Source organism: Gossypium hirsutum, chromosome A02 (assembly GCF_007990345.1).
Source record: "Gossypium hirsutum isolate 1008001.06 chromosome A02, Gossypium_hirsutum_v2.1, whole genome shotgun sequence".
Classification (NCBI taxonomy): domain Eukaryota; kingdom Viridiplantae; phylum Streptophyta; class Magnoliopsida; order Malvales; family Malvaceae; genus Gossypium; species Gossypium hirsutum.
Genome location: NC_053425.1, coordinates 42,699,984 through 42,718,816, shown reverse-complemented (window position 1 = coordinate 42,718,816; position 18,833 = coordinate 42,699,984). Strand labels below are relative to the sequence as shown.

Here is an 18,833-nt window from a genome sequence, read left to right as displayed (position 1 = left end):
TACTCCTAAACTATAGCTAATAGCTATTGCTTATTAACTCATGCTTATATAAATATATATTTGTTTTATTTGCATCTGCAACTTTATAAATCATTTTTAATTATAAAGTCTTATTTTATTGATCTTATTTAAGAATTTATTAGATATCACAGTTGTTATATTAATTTTCAGTTATGTTACTAAACCCAACTACTAATCCAGTTCATCTGCACATGTTTGTTTCAATTAATGTTTTGTTATTTTCCAATTACTGTTTTTTTATTTTTACACCAAGCTTGTTACTACTTATAACCTTTTCAAAATCTTTAAATTTAAAAAAAAAAGAAAAAAGAAAAAACATACTTAATAATGTTCGAAGAATTCACATTTTTTTACTGAGACCCAATCAATAACTTTAGTGATTAGTTCGCTTTCAAATGAGATTATTGTGCCTCTTTATATTCAATACTTACAACTATATTTAAGATTTTGACTTAGTTAGTATCACCTTTCAATTGGGTTCCAATTTAATCGTGAATTTTACGAAACAATAGATATTATTTTGAGAATAATTTTATTTTTCTTATAAAATTTAGAAAAACATATATACATAATAAAATTTGAATACAAAACATTATGATATTTAACATCTCAATTTTACCATTTCAATAAAAAATATATTTAATTATTATATAAAATTTTCATCCAATAATGAGTGTGGTATAACCTAATTATAATTATAAGTTAAAAAAGGATAATGGGAGACACTCTAAACTCCTCTTCCATACCAACTCTTCAACTAAGGAAATTGGAATAGTTCAGCAGCCATGCATTGAAGTAATAGGATAACGAGAGAAATCTAGTGACAGCAAGAATACTTATATGTTTTTTAATAAATAAAAAGCACAAGAATGCAAGTTTACAACTCTATTTTGGGTTGGTCTTTTTTTCTTTTGTTCTTTTTTTAAATCTCTGCATGTTTGGTTTACGTAATACAATTTTTAACTACTATTTTCGTGTAGTTGCATAATTGACATTTGAAACCATATTTTGTGGAAATAATTTCCTACTCCATTATTTGTTCCTCAAAAACTCCCCCCCCCCACCGAAATATATATACGAAATAGTTAAGGATAAAAACAAAAAAAAAAAATGGAAAAGTGAGGGCATTTGTCAGCCTCCACCACCTTTTTGCTTTTGTTGTCTTCCAACTCCTTTAATCATTCCACTAACTAACTACTACTACTACTACTACTAATAATAATTATATATTTAATAAATATTCAAATATCAATTACGTCACAAAATTTTAAATTAATTGACATAAAATTTAAAGTTCGATTCTTATATTTGTAAACTTTTTCTCTTCTTTTATTATAATGTATTTATTTATTTGTAAATAAAAAACACTTGAGGACGTGAATTTATATTTTCCCAATATTATTATAATTTAAAATATAAGTAAAATATTTGAGTCGATTTGGGCATCTTCAAAAGCTTTTTGTTTTTTAAAGTAAAACAATCATATTTCTGTTGAAAGTTAAAAGTTTTATATTAATGGAACACTTTGGAGGTGAAAAATTAAATGTGTGTCGTGTGATGCACTTACGATTGTTGTTGGATTTCCATTTTAATTGTTAGAATATTGCCATGTTATGTTACAATATATTGAGAAACATTGTGAAGAACATTGCCAAAGTTGTAATAATTTTTATCTACTATAGAGCTTCGGATAATGTTACTTTGAAGAGGAAAATGAGTAAAATTTTATATAATTTCATGGACCTTCCAGAGTTATACAACTTTTCCAAGTAACATTTTTGATATCATAAGAGACAACTGCATCGCACCACTTGAGGGACAAAATATTCAACCTTTAAAACAATATCAACTTCATGAATCATGATTCTTTGAATCTATCCTCAATCATAAATTACAAGAATATTTATGTTTCAACAAGGTTTTAGGAATACAAAATATAACAATCTTAAGGTGAAATATATATAATTCCTAGGAATAGCATGTCGACAAAGTGAGATATATATATATATATATATTTGACTATTACAAAGTGCTATATTTTTAATTGTAGGATTCAATTATACAAATAATTTGTTTTATTATAGGAGGGCCATACCTTTTAGATGGATACCCAACTTATAGAATAAATAATTTTTATTCAAATAAAATAATATTAAAACTAAAAACAGAGAAGACAAAAAAAAATAGTGGTTGTCGAAAAGGGAGTCGGCGTTAAAAAAAAAAAAAGATAGGGGGAAGATCCAGTGATGTAGGTTAGTAAATTTTATAAGTTGGTGCTTGACTACTTCAAACAAATAAAGAAGAAAAAAAACATTTTATTATATTGAATATGTAATTACATGGATGATAGAAAACGACTCCTAAAATGAATTTGCAGGGACCACCAATGGGAGGTGGATGGATAGACATATTTCTTCCTCACTGGGCCTGGGGATTGATCCAAACAAACAAGTTGATCAAATCTAATTTTTATTTTCCACGAAATTTATGATTATCTGCAACTAGGAGGTTTCTCCAAGAGTTTTGGGTCAAACAAACCCTCATTTTATTCACCTAAATAATTTCATTATAATTATTATTAAAAAACACATTTAATAAGTTTTAAGGATAATTTTTTATTAAACTTAAAAGGATTATTATTTGTTATATTTACGGGATTTTTTTTTAATTTTATAAACAATGGGAGATTATTATTATTATTATTTTGATGGTTGAATTTTAGCTCTGCAATGAGGGAATATTGGTTTAAACATGTTTTCTTAAGATTTCATGGTTGACAACATTGTATTGAAAAAGAAATCATTTTTAATAAAAAGATTAAGATTGTCTAGGGATTTATGTCACTATAATTTTGAGATCGTATCAATGGTCAAGTTAATTATTCCATTAGTTCTTAATCTCACCAATTTGATCATTGGTCTATTTTTATTTAAATAAATTCTTAAAAAATTCTTAAAAATAAAAAAAATATATAGAATTTTATTTAAGCTACATCTTCATTGGTTTCTTTAGTTTATTTTGATTTATATCAATTTACAATGAATCGTTTCTCACTCTTGTTCAAGATTAATGTATCGATCAGTTTAAGCTCGACCAATCCGATTTTAACAACTATAGTGAAGATTATTGTGGATTTAAAAATGAATAGAATAATATATTAAATAAATTGTTGAGTAATACATGATGAAATATAATGGCTTAACCTTTTTTCCTCTCAATTATCGTCCAAGAATTTGTGAAAAGAGAGATCCTTTTTGGATTTGCGCAAGCTGAGCATGGCCTTGAAAAGACGTTTGCTTTTGGTAGAATATTGTTGATCCACATCTTCGCCCACCATCGACAACGATACTGTTCTTCGAGGCTCTGACGGGTACTGTTCCAATCAACACCCATATATGTAAGCAAAAAAATCCAATGTTAAATATGTTAAAAGTCTCACAGTTAGTCCTTGGTTCGTGGCCCCTACCCCTTTTTTAGTGTTGGGAGAAGTGGATCTGGGCATAAGAGACACAGTTCGTGGCAGCGGAATGTGTCGAGGAGAGCTTGATTGTTTATCTGATTTCAAAATAACCTGTAATCAGTACGTAACAAAGAATTCAGACAGGGTTTGAATCCGTATCACTGTTACCTTGTCTCGGGTTCATTGAAACACTGGTCAACAACTGGGGGCGTTGTCTTGGAAAATGCCGTGGAGACCGTAACATAAAGTATCCATCACTACATCACAATTGTAATAACATCAATGGTGAATCCTAGTATTAGGAACATACAATATATTGATACTATTAGATTCCAGGATTACCCGGCATGCTCAGAAGGGGTATCTGCAGGTTTTGCTTGAATGCCTGAAAATATATGACAATATGTAAAAATACTATAGAGGCATCTGTATTAAGAGTTAAATTGCAACTTGTCTCATTTGTTAAAAAATTGAGCAAAATTGTCATTGTATGTTGGATCAAAGAGCAAGTCGATCCTTTTGTAAAAAATTCTATCCATTTTAGTTGTTAAAAATTAGTCCCTGTACGTCAGTATAAAGTACACATGATATACCACGTTTTAATGTCTGATTTTCCATCAGCCACACTGATTTTTAATAGTCTAAATGGATAAAATTTTTAACAGAAATGACCAATTTGTTCTTTAATCTAATGTATAAGGGCTAATTTGCCTATTTTTTAGTAGAGGGGGCAAATCCAATCCGATTCTTAGTACAGGAGCCTCTATGCTACTTTTACCAACAACACCATCAAAACTTCGTCTGATATGCCTTTGGTCTGAAAATATAAGGACTAAAATGTAAATTTGCATACAGTAAAAGGACCAAAATCAAATAATACCAAGATTCTTATATAGGTGCAAGTCTAATCTAGCAAACATGCTAGTGCGGTGGGATTTCAGCCTAGGGTTGGCAATGGCAACATCAGTAAGTGTCTCATTAACTGCAAGAGATAACATAAAATTTCGATCACATCGGTTCAGAAAAACAAAAAGTTTCTACAACAACATACTTGCCTGGAAATATGTAGTGCTTATGGTGCTTGGGTGCTTCTAACACCAATGACTGCTGTGAAAGACCCCCTAAATTAACGTAGTCTTGGCATGTTCGCAGTCTCTTAACAGAACAATGTCAAACAAAAAAATCAAACAAGCTCAGTGTAATAAGATTTTGAGAGTAAAGTTAACAAAGCATTTTACCTGTTCCAGGCAAAACAAACGAAGCTCCATTACAGAATAGTCATTGATCTTTTCATCCAAGAAAGTGTTGATCTTGTACGCTATAGAGCCCAAGTGATCCACTGTATTGACCAAAGCTTTAATGGCATAATCTTTCAAAGTGTCTTCCACTCTGCTCTTTGTCAAAGAGAAACAGGATTAGGGGATGTTCCTCATCATAAGTTTCAAGTATATGATGACTTACATTTGTTTCTGCATTTCTTTGGTATAGGCCATTTCAAAATATTCTGCTGCAGAATATAACTGTTCCCTCAGATTCTTCAAATCCTAAAGTATTACTCATCAATGCGGTTAATTTAATCCATATGTAAATATCTAAAATCGAAAATGAACATGATGGTCAGTGTAAATTTACCTTAAGATTATCTGCAAAAACCAAGCTCTGCTGCATTAAGACTTCATCACGGTGGGAAGATTGTTGAGGAACTGGAACTGAAGTGGGTGAATTCATATTTTTCATATACTGAAAAACCAGAAGATTATTAAAAAAGCTGAAGAAATATTTAATCAACTAAAGACTGACAGACTTTGTTTCCACAAAAAAAAAAAAAGAAAAAAAAACAAGAGCAGATAGTGAAATCACTTTACACTAAAAACCAAACTTGAGGCTGGGTTTCAAAAGATATTTAGTGGTTGTATTTTGTTTCAAAATGTTTGGGGATAAAATGAACAATCTCACACGTTAAAAATTGATATATTATAGGCCACTCTTCTGAAAGCAACATACCCAGAAATCTCTTTCCCTAGTGTTGAGGACAAGGGTTTTGTTTTCTGTTCATATTATTTTCAAAATAGCCAAACCAAATGCTGGCAATGTGATGGTTATTGGGGTTGGGTTAATGAAACAAGAAAAAGATGTATTAATTTCATAATGGTAGTAATTAACACGACTCAATCATCCCAATTAATTTTTTTATGACAAATAAGATAAAGCAATTAATTAACTGCCATACCTAAATGAATTTAATTGGGTAGATTGCATGCAAATGTGAATAAAAGGAACCCTTTAATTTGGTGTATAAATCTCAACTGTTACCAATGATGGTTTCCACCACGCTCAACTGTGAGATTTAATTGCAATAATGACCCCTAACTTACCTCTCGCATTCACTTTCACTTGCTCATTATTGTATTTTAGTTGATTCTGTATTCCTAATCCTATTGTTTTATATTTGTGTTTCAGAATATATATTCATATTATGTACTCGAATGGCATTAAAATTTATTTACTTCAATTTTTTTTATTATAATAGGTGGACTGTGAAATAAAAAAAGCAGCCGGTGGACTTTAATTTTGTGTGGATTAGCCCCCAACCGCCGCCAACAGAGACACTGTCAGCCTCATATATACTTCAAAAATGTTGGCTTACTAAAATATGGTTTCTTCTTTTGACGCAAATATCTATCTCATGCTACTAGAGGTAATCATAGGTGAATTCGGACTGTTTCAGAGTAAAAATATAAACTAAAAAAATATATTTGGATAAAAAATTAAAAGCTGGTTTCTGAATGGATTGAGTTTTGAGGGCCTAATCTAATCTAAATTTGCAAAAGAAAAGGAAAAAAACTTACTGCTTTTTGCTACTTTTTCTCATTGTTTTGATATCGTTTTGTTATTATATTGTTATTATTTTACTGTTATTATTTGAATATTGTATAATTCTTATTTTAATGTTAATTTTATTTTTTTAGAAGTATTTACTTGCTAAGTTGTACCCATCTTAGTGTTATTTAAGTATAAATAATTTTTTAATATATTTTGAATTTAGTGGGAAACATTTATTTTAAAATTTTTAGTATATTCGATGTATTATACTTTTTAAAATTGTTTTTATATAAAAAAGAACAATATAAAAAAATTAATAAGAATTGACCGGACGCAAATTTTAATATTTTTATTGGAGCCGGATCGAAACTTAAAATTTTGTTGAGGCCCAATACAGCCCAAGATCACCTTTACATGGAACACAAGATTCATTTAAAGGATAATGGGCAAGGGAATTAATTTTTTTTGGAGTTTATAATTGTTATTTTGATAATGATATTTTTAGATTTTATATTTGAGTTTTCTTTTAGGAGTGTAATGTATAATATTTTTATTTATTAATTAGATGTGTTTGTACACCACAATGTAATTGCAAAGAAGTGTAATTATTAAAATAGTAGTTATATATTATTGTAACTGAAAAAATCAATTTTATTTTCTCAATTTTCAAGTTTTTTTTTAAATTGATAAAATAATTAGAGTGCTCTAATTATATGCATATCTATTAATTTATACAATCATTCTTTTTATTTATTTAATGATGTATAAAATTAGCCTTTAATAAATTTAAAGTTTAAATTATAATATATACAATCATTTTTCTGATCTCAACTTAAACTGAACAGAGTCATGCCTTGATGGTTAGAAATTCATTATCATTATTGTTTTCTAAATTATTTTGAATTTCAATGGATAGTCTACTAGATTTGATAAAAGTAAGTAATGCTATCAAGCGTTGAAAAAATTCAATTAATTGAAAATTAATGTTTTCAGCAATTTAATTTTGATAACTCACAAAAAAAATATATAGAAAATGATAGGTAGATAACAACCTACTTATCACTTAATAGAGAATAAATTCAATAGTTTTTAATTCTATTAATTTCCTTCAAAATTATATTATCATTTATCAAACAATCAAATCAAATCATATTTAATATTTAATTTTAAATAAAATACTAAACATGTTTTATGAATTAAATTCAACACTTATATTTTTAATTTATCAAACATAGCGTAAAATTTAATATTAAATTTGCGACATAATCCCAAATCAAATATACCTATTTTTATAAAAAAAAAATATTATATCTTTCACGTTAAATATTTTTATTTAACATAGAGCTCTTAGTATTTAATATTTTTTCTATAACTAATATTGTTACTTGTATATAATCATCAATGAATACAACATTTAAAAAATTATATGTTAATTTAATAATATTTATATATAAATTATTTACAATTCCACTTATAATAAATTTTAAAATAAAAGATTTTTACATAAATTCAGTAAAAAATAACATGAATTTGACTTTTGTTGGGGTCAAAGGTATTAAGGCCCAGGAATTTCAAGAGAAGGACTAAGGATGTTAAGGCCCATGAATGGAAGTCTAAGAAGGAAAAATAATAATAAAAAGCGTCGACAGCAGGGTTCGAACCTGCGCGGGCAATGCCCAACAGATTTCAAGTCTGTCTCCTTAACCACTCGGACATATCGACAATATGCGTTGTTGATTTATACTATATTAATATATAAAATTACTAAAGTTAGTCCTACTAGACAAAATTTAAAATTTAGTCACTGTGCTTAAAAAGTTAAAAATTTAAGTTTTTTTACTTTTATGATTTAAAAATATTAGTTCAATCATTAACATTATTAGTATTTCTCATCAGAATTTGAGTACTTTACATGTTGAATAGACTGACTCATATAACATTGCATATGATTGCCAAAATACGAACATGTTAAATTGATAAATTTTGAAAGAAATTATAAACCAAAAATAATTATTAGACTAGAAATTTTAAATTGAAATAGTAAAATTGATTGAATTTTTAACATTTAAAGTACTTTTCAAATTAAAGTTGTAGTATTGACCTTTAAAATAATTAGCTAATTTCGAAAAGACTTGTTTTGGATGAATTGTTGTATTGTGAATAATGGGAAATTACTTTCAAACTTAGGCCTCGTGGATAAATCAATTTTGAAATTGTTGATGAAATTGGATAAGATTATATATCTATTCTCATGGGCAAATGAATCGGCTCAAATTGAAAATTAGTGGCCAAGACCACAAATTCTCATGGGCAAATGAGTCGGCTCAAATGGAAAATTGGTGGCCAATACCACAAATTTTACAAAATTATGCAGATGAAAATTAAACACTTCCACTCTTTTTAGTTATTCATTGAAAGGAAAAAAAAAAGGGATTACAACTAAAACAAAGTTTAAATAATTGTACTGTGCATTGTAATGAATATTTGATGTTCGAAGATTTGTGGGTACAATAAACTATCTTATAACTTTGTGATGTACAAGATGGGTTACCATCTACTAGTGCATGATTGTATCTCTTCATCTTCACATTGATTCCATTTTTAAAAGTTGGAATAGGGCAACAACTGGTCCATAATGAGAAAGTGGGGTTGTTTATGTTGCTTTGGATTCTTATTCTTTTAAGTTGTTAACGTCCAAATTTTTTTTTTGTTATACAACTCACATTCGTATGATAAGTTACTCAATTATCACACAAGTACACCATACACAGATGATTTTTGCGACTTGAACTCAGGATGGGAGTTTAGAGGTGAACACTCAATGCTAATGCTTTTTGAGATATAGATATGGGAATATATAGAGATGTTAGTTATGGACATTATCAGCATATCACCTCCAACTTGTCAATTCTCTCACAACAACTTTCTTCAAGTCCTCCACTCTCGTAACTCCAATTTGTCAACCCTTTTTTACATCTTTAATCGTTGTGTATTGCTCAATTGCATTGGTTCCTTTCCTCAAAGCAGTGCTTTTTTTGTTTCCCTTTAAAGATAGTACCTCCAGAGAAACAAGAAAAGAAAAGAAAAAAAAAATAGCAAAAGCAAAAGCAAAAGCAAAAGCACCACTTTGAAAATCATGGGCTTGGAATCTAGAAAGGATTTGGATAGGGTCTACATTATTAGGGAGAGTCCAAACTTTCAATCATTCATCAACCATTCATTGGAAGGCTAGCAGATAATTATACAGGTTTCCGAAATCTATACTTTTTGGAAACAAAATCATTTTCATTACAACCGGGTTTAGTTTAGTCCGGGTTTAGTTTAGTTGGTTCATGTAGACATCCTGATGCGAGTTTCAAAGCCCATGAATGTGATGGGCTTACACTACCTTAAGGCCCAATAACAAAGTCAAAGGTCAAGCAATTCAAATAAATATTTGATCAAAGACAATATGTGAGGATGAAACTTTTTGAGGAAAGAGGGAACGTAATAAGTGAAATTTATTAAAGTCAGTTCAACCAAAGTGTCAATTTTCAAGCTAAAAAGATTAGTCAACTTGCGACAGATATTTTTATGGGATCTAGGCATTGATGTCTACATAACGTTTAAATACCTATCTCTTAGTTTCGAAACGCACTTTGAATCACTCGATTTCGAGTCCGGGAGTTTAAGTTATGACCATTTTAGGTGAAGACTGCACGAGCAGAATTTTTAGACGGGATTATTACAGAAATTACGCATTCTAGACTTTTTATTCGAGTTTAAATCATATTAGGCTTGAGTTTCAGGCTTAATTTTTATTATATACGATCCCAATATTTTATTTATTAAGTTTTATTATTTATTTATTCTGAGTTTTGGATAATTTTTAAGTATTTTAAGTTATTTAGGAGTTTTACGGCAACAAGACAATTTAGCTTAAAACTACTTGTTGTTTAGATTAATTAGAATTTTAGTATACCTAAAAGTTTTATTTAGATGTATTTAGTTAGCCTATAAAAAGGCCTCTACATTGTACACAAGAATGAATTCATTTATTATTCAACGACTTTCTCTTTTGAGTTAATAAATTCTCTTTGAATTTTTTTCTTGAATTTTGTTTAAAAGAGTTTTAACAATCTTTTTAGATTGTGGGAATCATCTTCAAACTTTTATAAAATTGAGTTTCTTGTGCATTAAAAATTATTTATAAGATTGGTCATCATATACCATAGAATAATTAAAAGCATAAAGTGTATGTCTTGGCCTACAGTAATACCAGCAGCTTTAACTAGAAGGAAAAAGATATAGGATAAAGTAGAGAAAGCTATCATTTCATCTTTTTAGGAAAGTTTTCCATATAAAAAGTGATATTGTCCAACTTTATGGAAAAGTGAATAAAAAAAAGTTATGTTATTAACATACTATTCATGATTCCCAGTTTCATATGATTTACACCGTGAATTAATTTTTACTCAATCATCTCTAAAGCCCAAACCAACAGTGTCTATTGATTAAACATAAAGATCACAAATAAGTGTAGGTGTAGTAGTCAGACACATTAAACATCTAAAGAGGAAATACATATTCGAACATTGAAAATGAAATTTTTGAGAGGGATAACTACGAACCTTGAACATGAATAGTAAAATGAACATAAAGAATATAAAAAAAAAATAAAAGATTGAAAGTGTGGTCTGAAAAGTATGTTCCCCACTTTCCACTTTGTGTTGGTGAAGCTTTGCTCAAGGATACAGGGATAACTAACTTATTTAAACTCCTTATATGTTGTAACAATAAACAAACTTAGAACTGGAAACTCTTTATATGTTTTTTCTTATAAGATTAGTTTATGGATACAAAATTAAACTTGTTTGTTGTTCTCACTCTTGTTTCAATTCAATTTTTGTCAACTTTTCCAAAGGCTGCCATAAATAATGTAAGCATATATCTGCATACAACTTCAGAAATTAAGTCAGGTGTGGCTTTTATTTTATTTTGTTTTATTACTTAAGTTTGGTGTTGTGCACATAAATGCCAATGTCACAGGTGCATATTGTGTACATGGGAGAGAAAGAAAATGAAGATCCAACTCTTACCAAAATGTTTCACTCCAAAATGTTGTCCGACTTGCTTGGAAGGTATTCTAAATTTACATTTACACTAAATTTCAATAAAAAAAGAATAACAAAAGCTTTGCTCCTTTTTCCATTTTGGATGAATCTCAGCAAGGAAGCAGCAAAAAGTTCAATGCTTTATAGCTATAAACATGGCTTTTCTGGGTTTGCAGCCAGGTTGACAGATTCTCAGGCAAAAGAAATTGAAGGTGATATAATTTCCTAGCTTTTGTTTTATTTTAACATCTAAAACTTTAAAAACTAAGAAAAATTACTTACAAATTGCAGCATTTCCTGGTGTTGTCCAAGTGATTCCTAATCAAGTTCACAAGTTTCATACAACTAGAAGTTGGGACTTCATGGGGCTAAATGATCATTCTACAACAAATCTTTTAACTAAAAGCAACATGGGTGAAGGAATAATCATTGGAGTAATAGACTCAGGTAATAAATAAATCTCTACACTTACAAGGCTCAATATAAAGGCTGATAAATTTGGAAACCATGATTGTAGGAGTGTGGCCAGAATCTGAGAGTTTCAATGATAGGGGTATGAATCTAATTCCATCTCATTGGAAAGGTATATGCCAAGAGGGACAGTTGTTCAACTCCTCAAACTGTAACAAGAAACTTATCGGAGCTCGATGGTTCGTCAAAGGCATCTTGGATCAAAACCAAACACCTATAAATATAAGTAATGGAAAGGATATTCTATCAGCAAGAGATAGCTCAGGGCATGGTACTCATACAGCTTCTATAGCAGCTGGTAATTTTGTAGTAAATGCAAACTATGAAGGACTAGCTGCTGGTTTGGCTAGGGGAGGTGCTCCACGAGCTCACTTGGCAGTTTACAAGGTTTGTTGGTCTTTTGGACATGGAGGGTGCACTGATGCTGATCTTCTCAAAGCATTTGACAAAGCCATACAAGATGGAGTCGATATCCTATCAGTGTCCATCGGCCTTTCTATACCTTTGTTCTCTTACGCAGATCAACGTAATTCGATTGCAATTGGTTCCTTTCATGCAACTGCAAAGGGCATTACTGTAGCTTGCTCCGCAGGGAATGATGGTCCTACTGCAATGACAGTTGAGAACACTGCTCCTTGGATTATCACTGTTGCTGCTACTACCATAGATAGGGCCTTCCCAACAGCCATTACACTAGGAAATAACCACACCCTTTGGGTAAATCTTAATTTAGCACTAGATTAATCAAACAATACAGTCCCTTTTTCCATAATAATCTTATTGTCTTGCAGGGACAATCTGTTGACACTCGAATGCATAACCATGGATTCACTGGCATTACATTCTCTGATCGCATTGCCTTAAATGATAGCAATGATTCAGCGTTAGGCCTATCTTTTGATCTAGTCAAATGATTTTTCATATATGTTATTTTTTCATACATCTGGTGAGATACATTTACTTTTTCTAGCCTGGGGTGCAAGCGAGGAAGTCTGAATGCAACATTAGCAGCAGGACAGATCATACTTTGTTTTTCACAATCAAGTACTCAGAATATATTTAGTGCTGCAATTTCAGTGGCAGAAGCAGGAGGGGTAGGGCTTATTTTTGCGCAATATAGGAGTGATGGACTCGAGTCATGTCATTATATACCATGCATTAAAGTAGATTATGAAGTAGGAACTCAGATACTATCCTATATAAGAAAAGCAAGGTATACATAAATTAAGAAAGTGAAGAATCAATATATATAGTATAACTTTAGCACTTAAATTCCTTTACCTTTTCCACCTCTCTTTTAAGGTATCCAATTGCCAAGTTAGGTATTCCAAAGACAATTATAGGGAAATGGGTATCTCCTAAAGTTGCAGATTTCTCAGGCAGAGGACCTAGTTCAATTTCCCCAATAGTGCTAAAGGTAAATTTAACAAGCTATAAACTCCCAATTCCATCATTCTTCTTTTAACTGCAGTAAGAATTGGTTTTCCTTTGTCTAATTACGATATATAGCCCGACATAGCTGCACCAGGCGTGGACATCATAGCTGCATATATACCATTTGGCGCAAAAAAAAATAGTGGATTTGCACTACTGTCAGGAACTTCAATGTCTTGCCCCCATATTGCAGGCATAACAGCTCTAATCAAATCTGTACATAAGAACTGGTCTCCAGCTGCAATAAGATCAGCTCTAGTCACCACAGGTGAGCAAATTTTACTTCCTATATTGACATTTTTTCATACACTTTAAGGGTGTAATCTTTTCTTCCCTCAACTATAACCATTAGCTTAACGCTGCAGCTTCCCAAAAAGGAACTGATAGATCAAACATAGCCGAGGAGGGCTCAACTCCCAAGGTAGCTGACCCATTTGATATAGGCGGTGGAGTAGTAAATCCCAATAGAGCTATTGATCCAGGGCTCATCTATGACATTGAAACAAACGATTATGTCAATTTCCTTTGCGGCACTGGGTTCAGTAGCAAGTCTGTGAGTGGTTTAACCCAGACCAAAGCCAATTGTACCAAAAATAGACTAAATGAGTTGAACCTCAACCTTCCATCCATCACCATCCCATACCTGAAAAGAAAAGTAACAGTGAGCCGAAAGGTAACGAATGTCGGACCCGTTGAGTCAATATATAAAGCTGTTGTGGAAGCTCCACAAGGTATAAAGATGAAAGTAGAACCCCAGATATTGAGGTTCAATAAAACCACCCAAATTGTACCCTTTAAAGTTACTTTCTTCACGACTGGGAAAGTATATGGAGATTATAGATTTGGGAGCCTAATATGGAGAGATCCGAAGCACACTGTGACGATTCCTATATCGATACGAGCTATTTTTGTTTGAGCCATACAATGATGTTGAAACTGTTTCTATTAAAAATAAAATTGATGAAATAAGCTTTAATTTTATGGAAGGAATGATTGAAAAAACGGTTTATTATTTTTGTATGGTACCAAAATCATATGAAGGTTGTGAGAATATTGACAAATGTTAGCCAAATTATATTAAAATAACTTAATTCTCAAAAAAAATCATAATAGTAAAAATTAAGGCCGAAAGTTATCACACTATTTCTTTTGGCTTGGCATTGTTTTGCTCTTATGAATGTGTGTCTATGATGGCCGAAGGGTAGAGGCAATTGTCCGATGGTAGTATCTGAGATCAACAATAATGCTGGGTGTTGATAATATTTTTAAAGTAAAAAAATGAAGCTGTAACACTCCTAACTCGACCCGTCCACCGGGTCCTAGTGTCATGGGTTGCGCATCCTAAGTCCGTGACACTAGTATGGAGTGTCATAAATATATCGGGTTTCCCTATACTTAATTTTTATCGACTAAACTATTATAAAACAAACTATATTGACTTAATAATACTTCTTACAGCAAAAGCCTCAAACTTATCTAAAATCTGGGTTTCACAAGGTTTCTGTTTCTATACAGACTATTTGTTTACAAGATACTCTTAAAATTTAGCTAAAAACTATTTTTCCAAAAAATCCAAATTTTAGAGATGTTATCTGGCTTCGTTGTTATTGATCTTGAGGTGAAGCCTCCAATGGTGCCCCCTTCCTATATGCATGACTGTATCTACTCGCAAACCACGATCTCCACTCCGTCTAGCTTGGTCACTCATCTAAGTCCTCGATCATTCTCGTAAGTCTTATGAACATCAATGAAATCCGTAAGTTCGAGAGAACTTAGTGAATTCCTTCATTAGGCCACTCACACATAAACCCTATCACACGAGGGTAACAAATATAAAATAAATTGAATTTAAATTAACTCTCTACTTGCTCATGACGGGTGTTCTTTATCAGGGTGGCAGACTCCACCCAATCTTTCGAGCTACTCGGCTCACTATAAGGCCTCTTTGTGGTCGCACTTACCACTCGACCATATGCCAAATACCTCATCATATCAGCAAGTCTGTAACACCCCAAACCCGAGACCGTCGCCGGAGTCGAACACGAGGTGTTAACAGACTTCAAACCACTTATTAGAAATTTCCCAGACAAGCTGCCAATCTGCGTACGAGTCGCATTAAAAATCATATCATGAGTTCTGAAACTCAAAATCCAGTTCCGTAAATTTTCCCCGGAACTAGACTCATATATCTATATGGTAGAATTTTTGTAGAATTTTTGGCCAGGCCAATTGTTACAGTTTATTGGTTAAAGTCGTCCCTGTTCCTGGGTTCGACTACTCTGACTCTTGTGCATTACGACTTAGATATCTCCCTTTACAGAGCTCCAATACTTATGCCGTTGGTTTCTAATGAAACTAGACTCAAAAGGGAATCTATACATATAAATAATGACTTCTAATTGTCTCTGATTAATTTAGGGTGAATTTCTAAAGTCGGGACAGGGGATCCAGAAATCGCTCTGGCCCTGTTTCACAAGAGTTTAATTATCTCCTAACATACAGCTCATATGGTCGTTTCGTTTCTTCTATATGAAAATAGACTCATCGAGCTTCGATTACATAATTTATTCATTAATTAATTCCATTCATACTATTTTTAGTGATTTTTTAAATCTCACGTCACTGCTGCTGCCAGCATCTGTTACTAAAGCAACTATGCCTATTTCGTGATTTCTCCTTGATCTAACTAGTAATTCATCATACATATCACAAATTATGATCATGACTAGCCATGCCAAAGACTAATCATTGTCAAACATCTCCCTACTACACTATTGCCATATCATGAATTTTAACACCAAAAATAATCAACCATGACATATGGCATAAAAATCGAATTACCAAGACTTGCGACCTAACATTATAGAACCAAATTCAACCGAACATTTATGCCACTTTCACATGGCTAAAAGTTTACATACCAAATTTCAACAAAACATATTAGCCTATACATGCCGAAATGTTCTCCTAGACCAACTAAAAAGAAGATACCAAAAGTTGCTAGCCGGTGTGATGACTTCGATGACAGTCCCGAGCACGCAAAAAGACGAGTCCAAGAAACCTAAAGTAGGTGACAAACAAACACCGAGTGAGTATATAACTCAGTAAGTCATAAGCATTACATTGCCGTTCAGTAATAATATATCATAAGAGAAAATAAATAATGCGGGATTAAAGTCCTCCATCCATACCCAAACTGTGCGATAATTCCTTAGGCATTTCGGTTCGATCTCATACCAAGCCCTACTTTGACATTTCATACATTACACCATATGACATTGGATGCATTTATCTTCAAGTATAATCACCACATAGGTTCAAGACTTACCAAGCTCAATTCCAAATATAAATAAAATGTCTATTCCTCATGAGCTCAAGGTGTTTACTCGTACCGCTGTCCATGATTGACTCGATAAGGCCGCACACTTAGAGCATGTATATTTATTAGAGAATGTATAATAAGCCCGCACACTTAGTGCTTAATAGTCGAACTCGCACACTTAGTGCTATATAATCAAACTCGCACACTTAGTGCTATACAATTTGAACCCGCACACTTAGTGCCAATCTCATGATCATAAAAGTTTACACCCGCACACTTAGTGCCGAAACCAACAACTCAATACATCTCACCTCTTTTCTTTTTCATTCAATACTTTCATCACCCCATGCATACATGTATATATATATTTATCATTCCATTCAGCATCATTACATAGATGTTATGACCATTTAAATTAATACAAAATATATGCTTAATGACTTACCTTGTGTTGGGTAAGACGGTTCCAACTCGGCTACTCGATGATCTTTTCTTTGCCTTTGCTTGATTCTCCTCCTTTAACTCCTTGAGCTTAATCAATAAATCAACTAGTTTAACCACCTTGCTAAATATTTATAATCCAATTACACATGCATGTGTTTGTTACTATATTCGGCAACCATCCTCACTAATTACCCATTTAGTCGATTATACACATAATCAAAGGTAACCTCACGAATGGGCATACTTATGCATATATATATATATACACTTCCGAATGGGCATCACAATTAGATTTAACACCAACTTCATACTCAATTAGATGGCTGAATGTATGTACAATGTCAACTATAACATCATTTAAACATCTAATTTCATCTCATGAACACTTGATCGAATTTTCCTAATCTAGCATATTTTCACATCTATTTGTAACATCATGTAAATCCACATATAACTACATTTCTTAAGTTCCACATCTTAATGCCCATTATAGCCATTCTCATAGTCTAAATCTAAAAGTTGGCACATCCACCTTTCAACCATGTTAGCCGAATACTCATTCTCTTCTTAGTCCTAAATTCGGCACCTCCAACAAAGTGACTTAACAACTTCAACTTTCATGCTAACATAACAAGCAATTTAACACATACATATAACTAACATGATAATAGCATCAAGGTATCAACTAAAATTTTTAAGCTTCTTAGTCAAAGCCTAACTCTCCGACAACCCCAAATCCAACCATGGGATAGATAGAATTTAGACTCATCACCCAAAGGTTGTGTAAACTTCCAAAAATATCATTGAACATACCTTGATCTAAAGGACCACCTTGGCCGAATCTTGCTTCCTCTTCTTCCTCTAGTTACGACAATTGCAAAAGAAAGAAAACATGAACACTCCTTCTTCCCTCCTTATTAAGCATTCAAACTCCCTCATTTTCATGCCACAACATCAAACACTCCTCCTAGGTACAAGCAATGGCCGAACTTCTTCAAAATTTTTCTCCCTTTCTTTTTCTTGGTTTTTCGGCTAGGAGATGGCAAGTATGAACACCCCTTTTTTTTTGTTCACTTTCCTATTATTATTCCCATCATTTGTTAACTAAAAAAAACATATTAAATTAGAATGAGTGGAGCATCATCACTCCTTGGCCGGCCACCATGTATTTTATGGGTAATTTGACATGCAAAGCCATGCTTCCTCTCCCTATTATTAATTACTCCTTATAATTCATCTATCATCTTTTCTAACTTCGTCAACTAGGTCCTTTTCGAATTAATTCACATTCCTAAAGCTAATATTAAGCATTTAATTTCTCATATATTCACTGTCACACAAAAATTTATGTAATTAAAACATAAAAATAAATTTTTGGCTCGGTAATGTGGTCTCGAAACCACATTCCGACCAGGGTCTAATTAGGGTTGTCACAACTCTCCCCCACATAAGAAATTTTCGTCCCCGAAAATCTTACCGGTAAATAATTTTGGATATCAATCCTTCATAGAGTCCTTAAGTTCCCAAGTGGCTTCTTCAATTCCGTGTTTATGCCACAACACCTTCACTAATGGGATTTTCTTATTTCGCAACTCTTTTACTTCACGCATCAAAAGGCGAACCGGTTCTTCTTCATAACTCAAGTTAGGCTGAATCTCGATCTCAGATGGAGTGATTACGTGCGACGGGTCGGACCTATATCGTCGAAGCATCGAGACATGGAAAACGTTGTGAATCTTTTCAAGCTCAGGGGGCAAAATTAATC

The 18,833-nt window shown here is 32.0% G+C and overlaps 2 protein-coding genes and 1 non-coding gene across 9 annotated transcripts; 1 reads left to right on the top strand and 2 right to left on the bottom strand.

Moving 5' to 3' along the window:
- Nucleotides 1-3,162: 3,162 nt before the first annotated feature.
- On the bottom strand, nucleotides 3,163-5,646 carry LOC107951379 (protein ABIL2). 6 transcript variants are annotated; one of them, XM_041086246.1, is made up of 10 exons: nucleotides 5,486-5,603; nucleotides 5,114-5,221; nucleotides 4,943-5,025; nucleotides 4,720-4,870; nucleotides 4,537-4,636; nucleotides 4,362-4,463; nucleotides 3,824-3,866; nucleotides 3,650-3,738; nucleotides 3,488-3,576; nucleotides 3,163-3,394 (listed from the first exon to the last, which is right to left on the bottom strand). In XM_041086246.1, the coding sequence occupies exons 2-10, from the start codon at nucleotides 5,216-5,218 to the stop codon at nucleotides 3,236-3,238; spliced, it is 921 nt and encodes a 306-aa protein (XP_040942180.1). In that variant the 5' UTR covers nucleotides 5,219-5,221; nucleotides 5,486-5,603; the 3' UTR covers nucleotides 3,163-3,235. The 6 variants fall into 6 exon arrangements, with proteins under 6 accessions (XP_040942180.1, XP_040942181.1, XP_040942182.1 ...); XM_041086247.1 differs by lacking the exon at nucleotides 5,486-5,603 and adding an exon at nucleotides 5,342-5,462; XM_041086248.1 differs by lacking the exon at nucleotides 5,486-5,603 and adding an exon at nucleotides 5,347-5,454.
- A 2,298-nt stretch (nucleotides 5,647-7,944) lies between these two features.
- Nucleotides 7,945-8,026, bottom strand: TRNAS-UGA (transfer RNA serine (anticodon UGA)). The gene has a single exon. It is a non-coding gene; the product is annotated as a tRNA-Ser (tRNA).
- Nucleotides 8,027-11,064: 3,038 nt separating this feature from the next.
- On the top strand, nucleotides 11,065-14,283 carry LOC107951380 (subtilisin-like protease SBT3.6). Of its 2 annotated transcripts, none has more exons than XM_016886420.2 (10): nucleotides 11,065-11,222; nucleotides 11,333-11,424; nucleotides 11,512-11,609; nucleotides 11,689-11,844; nucleotides 11,915-12,486; nucleotides 12,660-12,751; nucleotides 12,839-13,081; nucleotides 13,171-13,285; nucleotides 13,378-13,570; nucleotides 13,668-14,283. In XM_016886420.2, the coding sequence occupies exons 1-10, from the start codon at nucleotides 11,136-11,138 to the stop codon at nucleotides 14,216-14,218; spliced, it is 2,199 nt and encodes a 732-aa protein (XP_016741909.1). In that variant the 5' UTR covers nucleotides 11,065-11,135; the 3' UTR covers nucleotides 14,219-14,283. The 2 variants fall into 2 exon arrangements, with proteins under 2 accessions (XP_016741909.1, XP_016741908.1); XM_016886419.2 differs by having other exon boundaries at nucleotides 11,915-12,585.
- The last annotated feature ends 4,550 nt before the right edge of the window (nucleotides 14,284-18,833 follow it).

Coding starts and splice junctions, on each gene's coding strand:
- LOC107951379 (XM_041086246.1), bottom strand. CDS start 5,218: ATGAAAAATATGAATTCACCCACTTCAGTTCCAGTTCCTCAACAATCT. Junction 4,637..4,719: donor GTTTGTTTTGCCTGGAACAG/GTAAAATGCTTT, acceptor TGTTCTGTTAAG/AGACTGCGAACATGCCAAGA. Junction 3,739..3,823: donor ACCCCTTCTGAGCATGCCGG/GTAATCCTGGAA, acceptor ATTGTGATGTAG/TGATGGATACTTTATGTTAC.
- LOC107951380 (XM_016886419.2), top strand. CDS start 11,136: ATGGATACAAAATTAAACTTGTTTGTTGTTCTCACTCTTGTTTCAATT. Junction 12,752..12,838: donor AATGATAGCAATGATTCAGC/GTTAGGCCTATC, acceptor TACTTTTTCTAG/CCTGGGGTGCAAGCGAGGAA. Junction 13,286..13,377: donor TTTCCCCAATAGTGCTAAAG/GTAAATTTAACA, acceptor TACGATATATAG/CCCGACATAGCTGCACCAGG.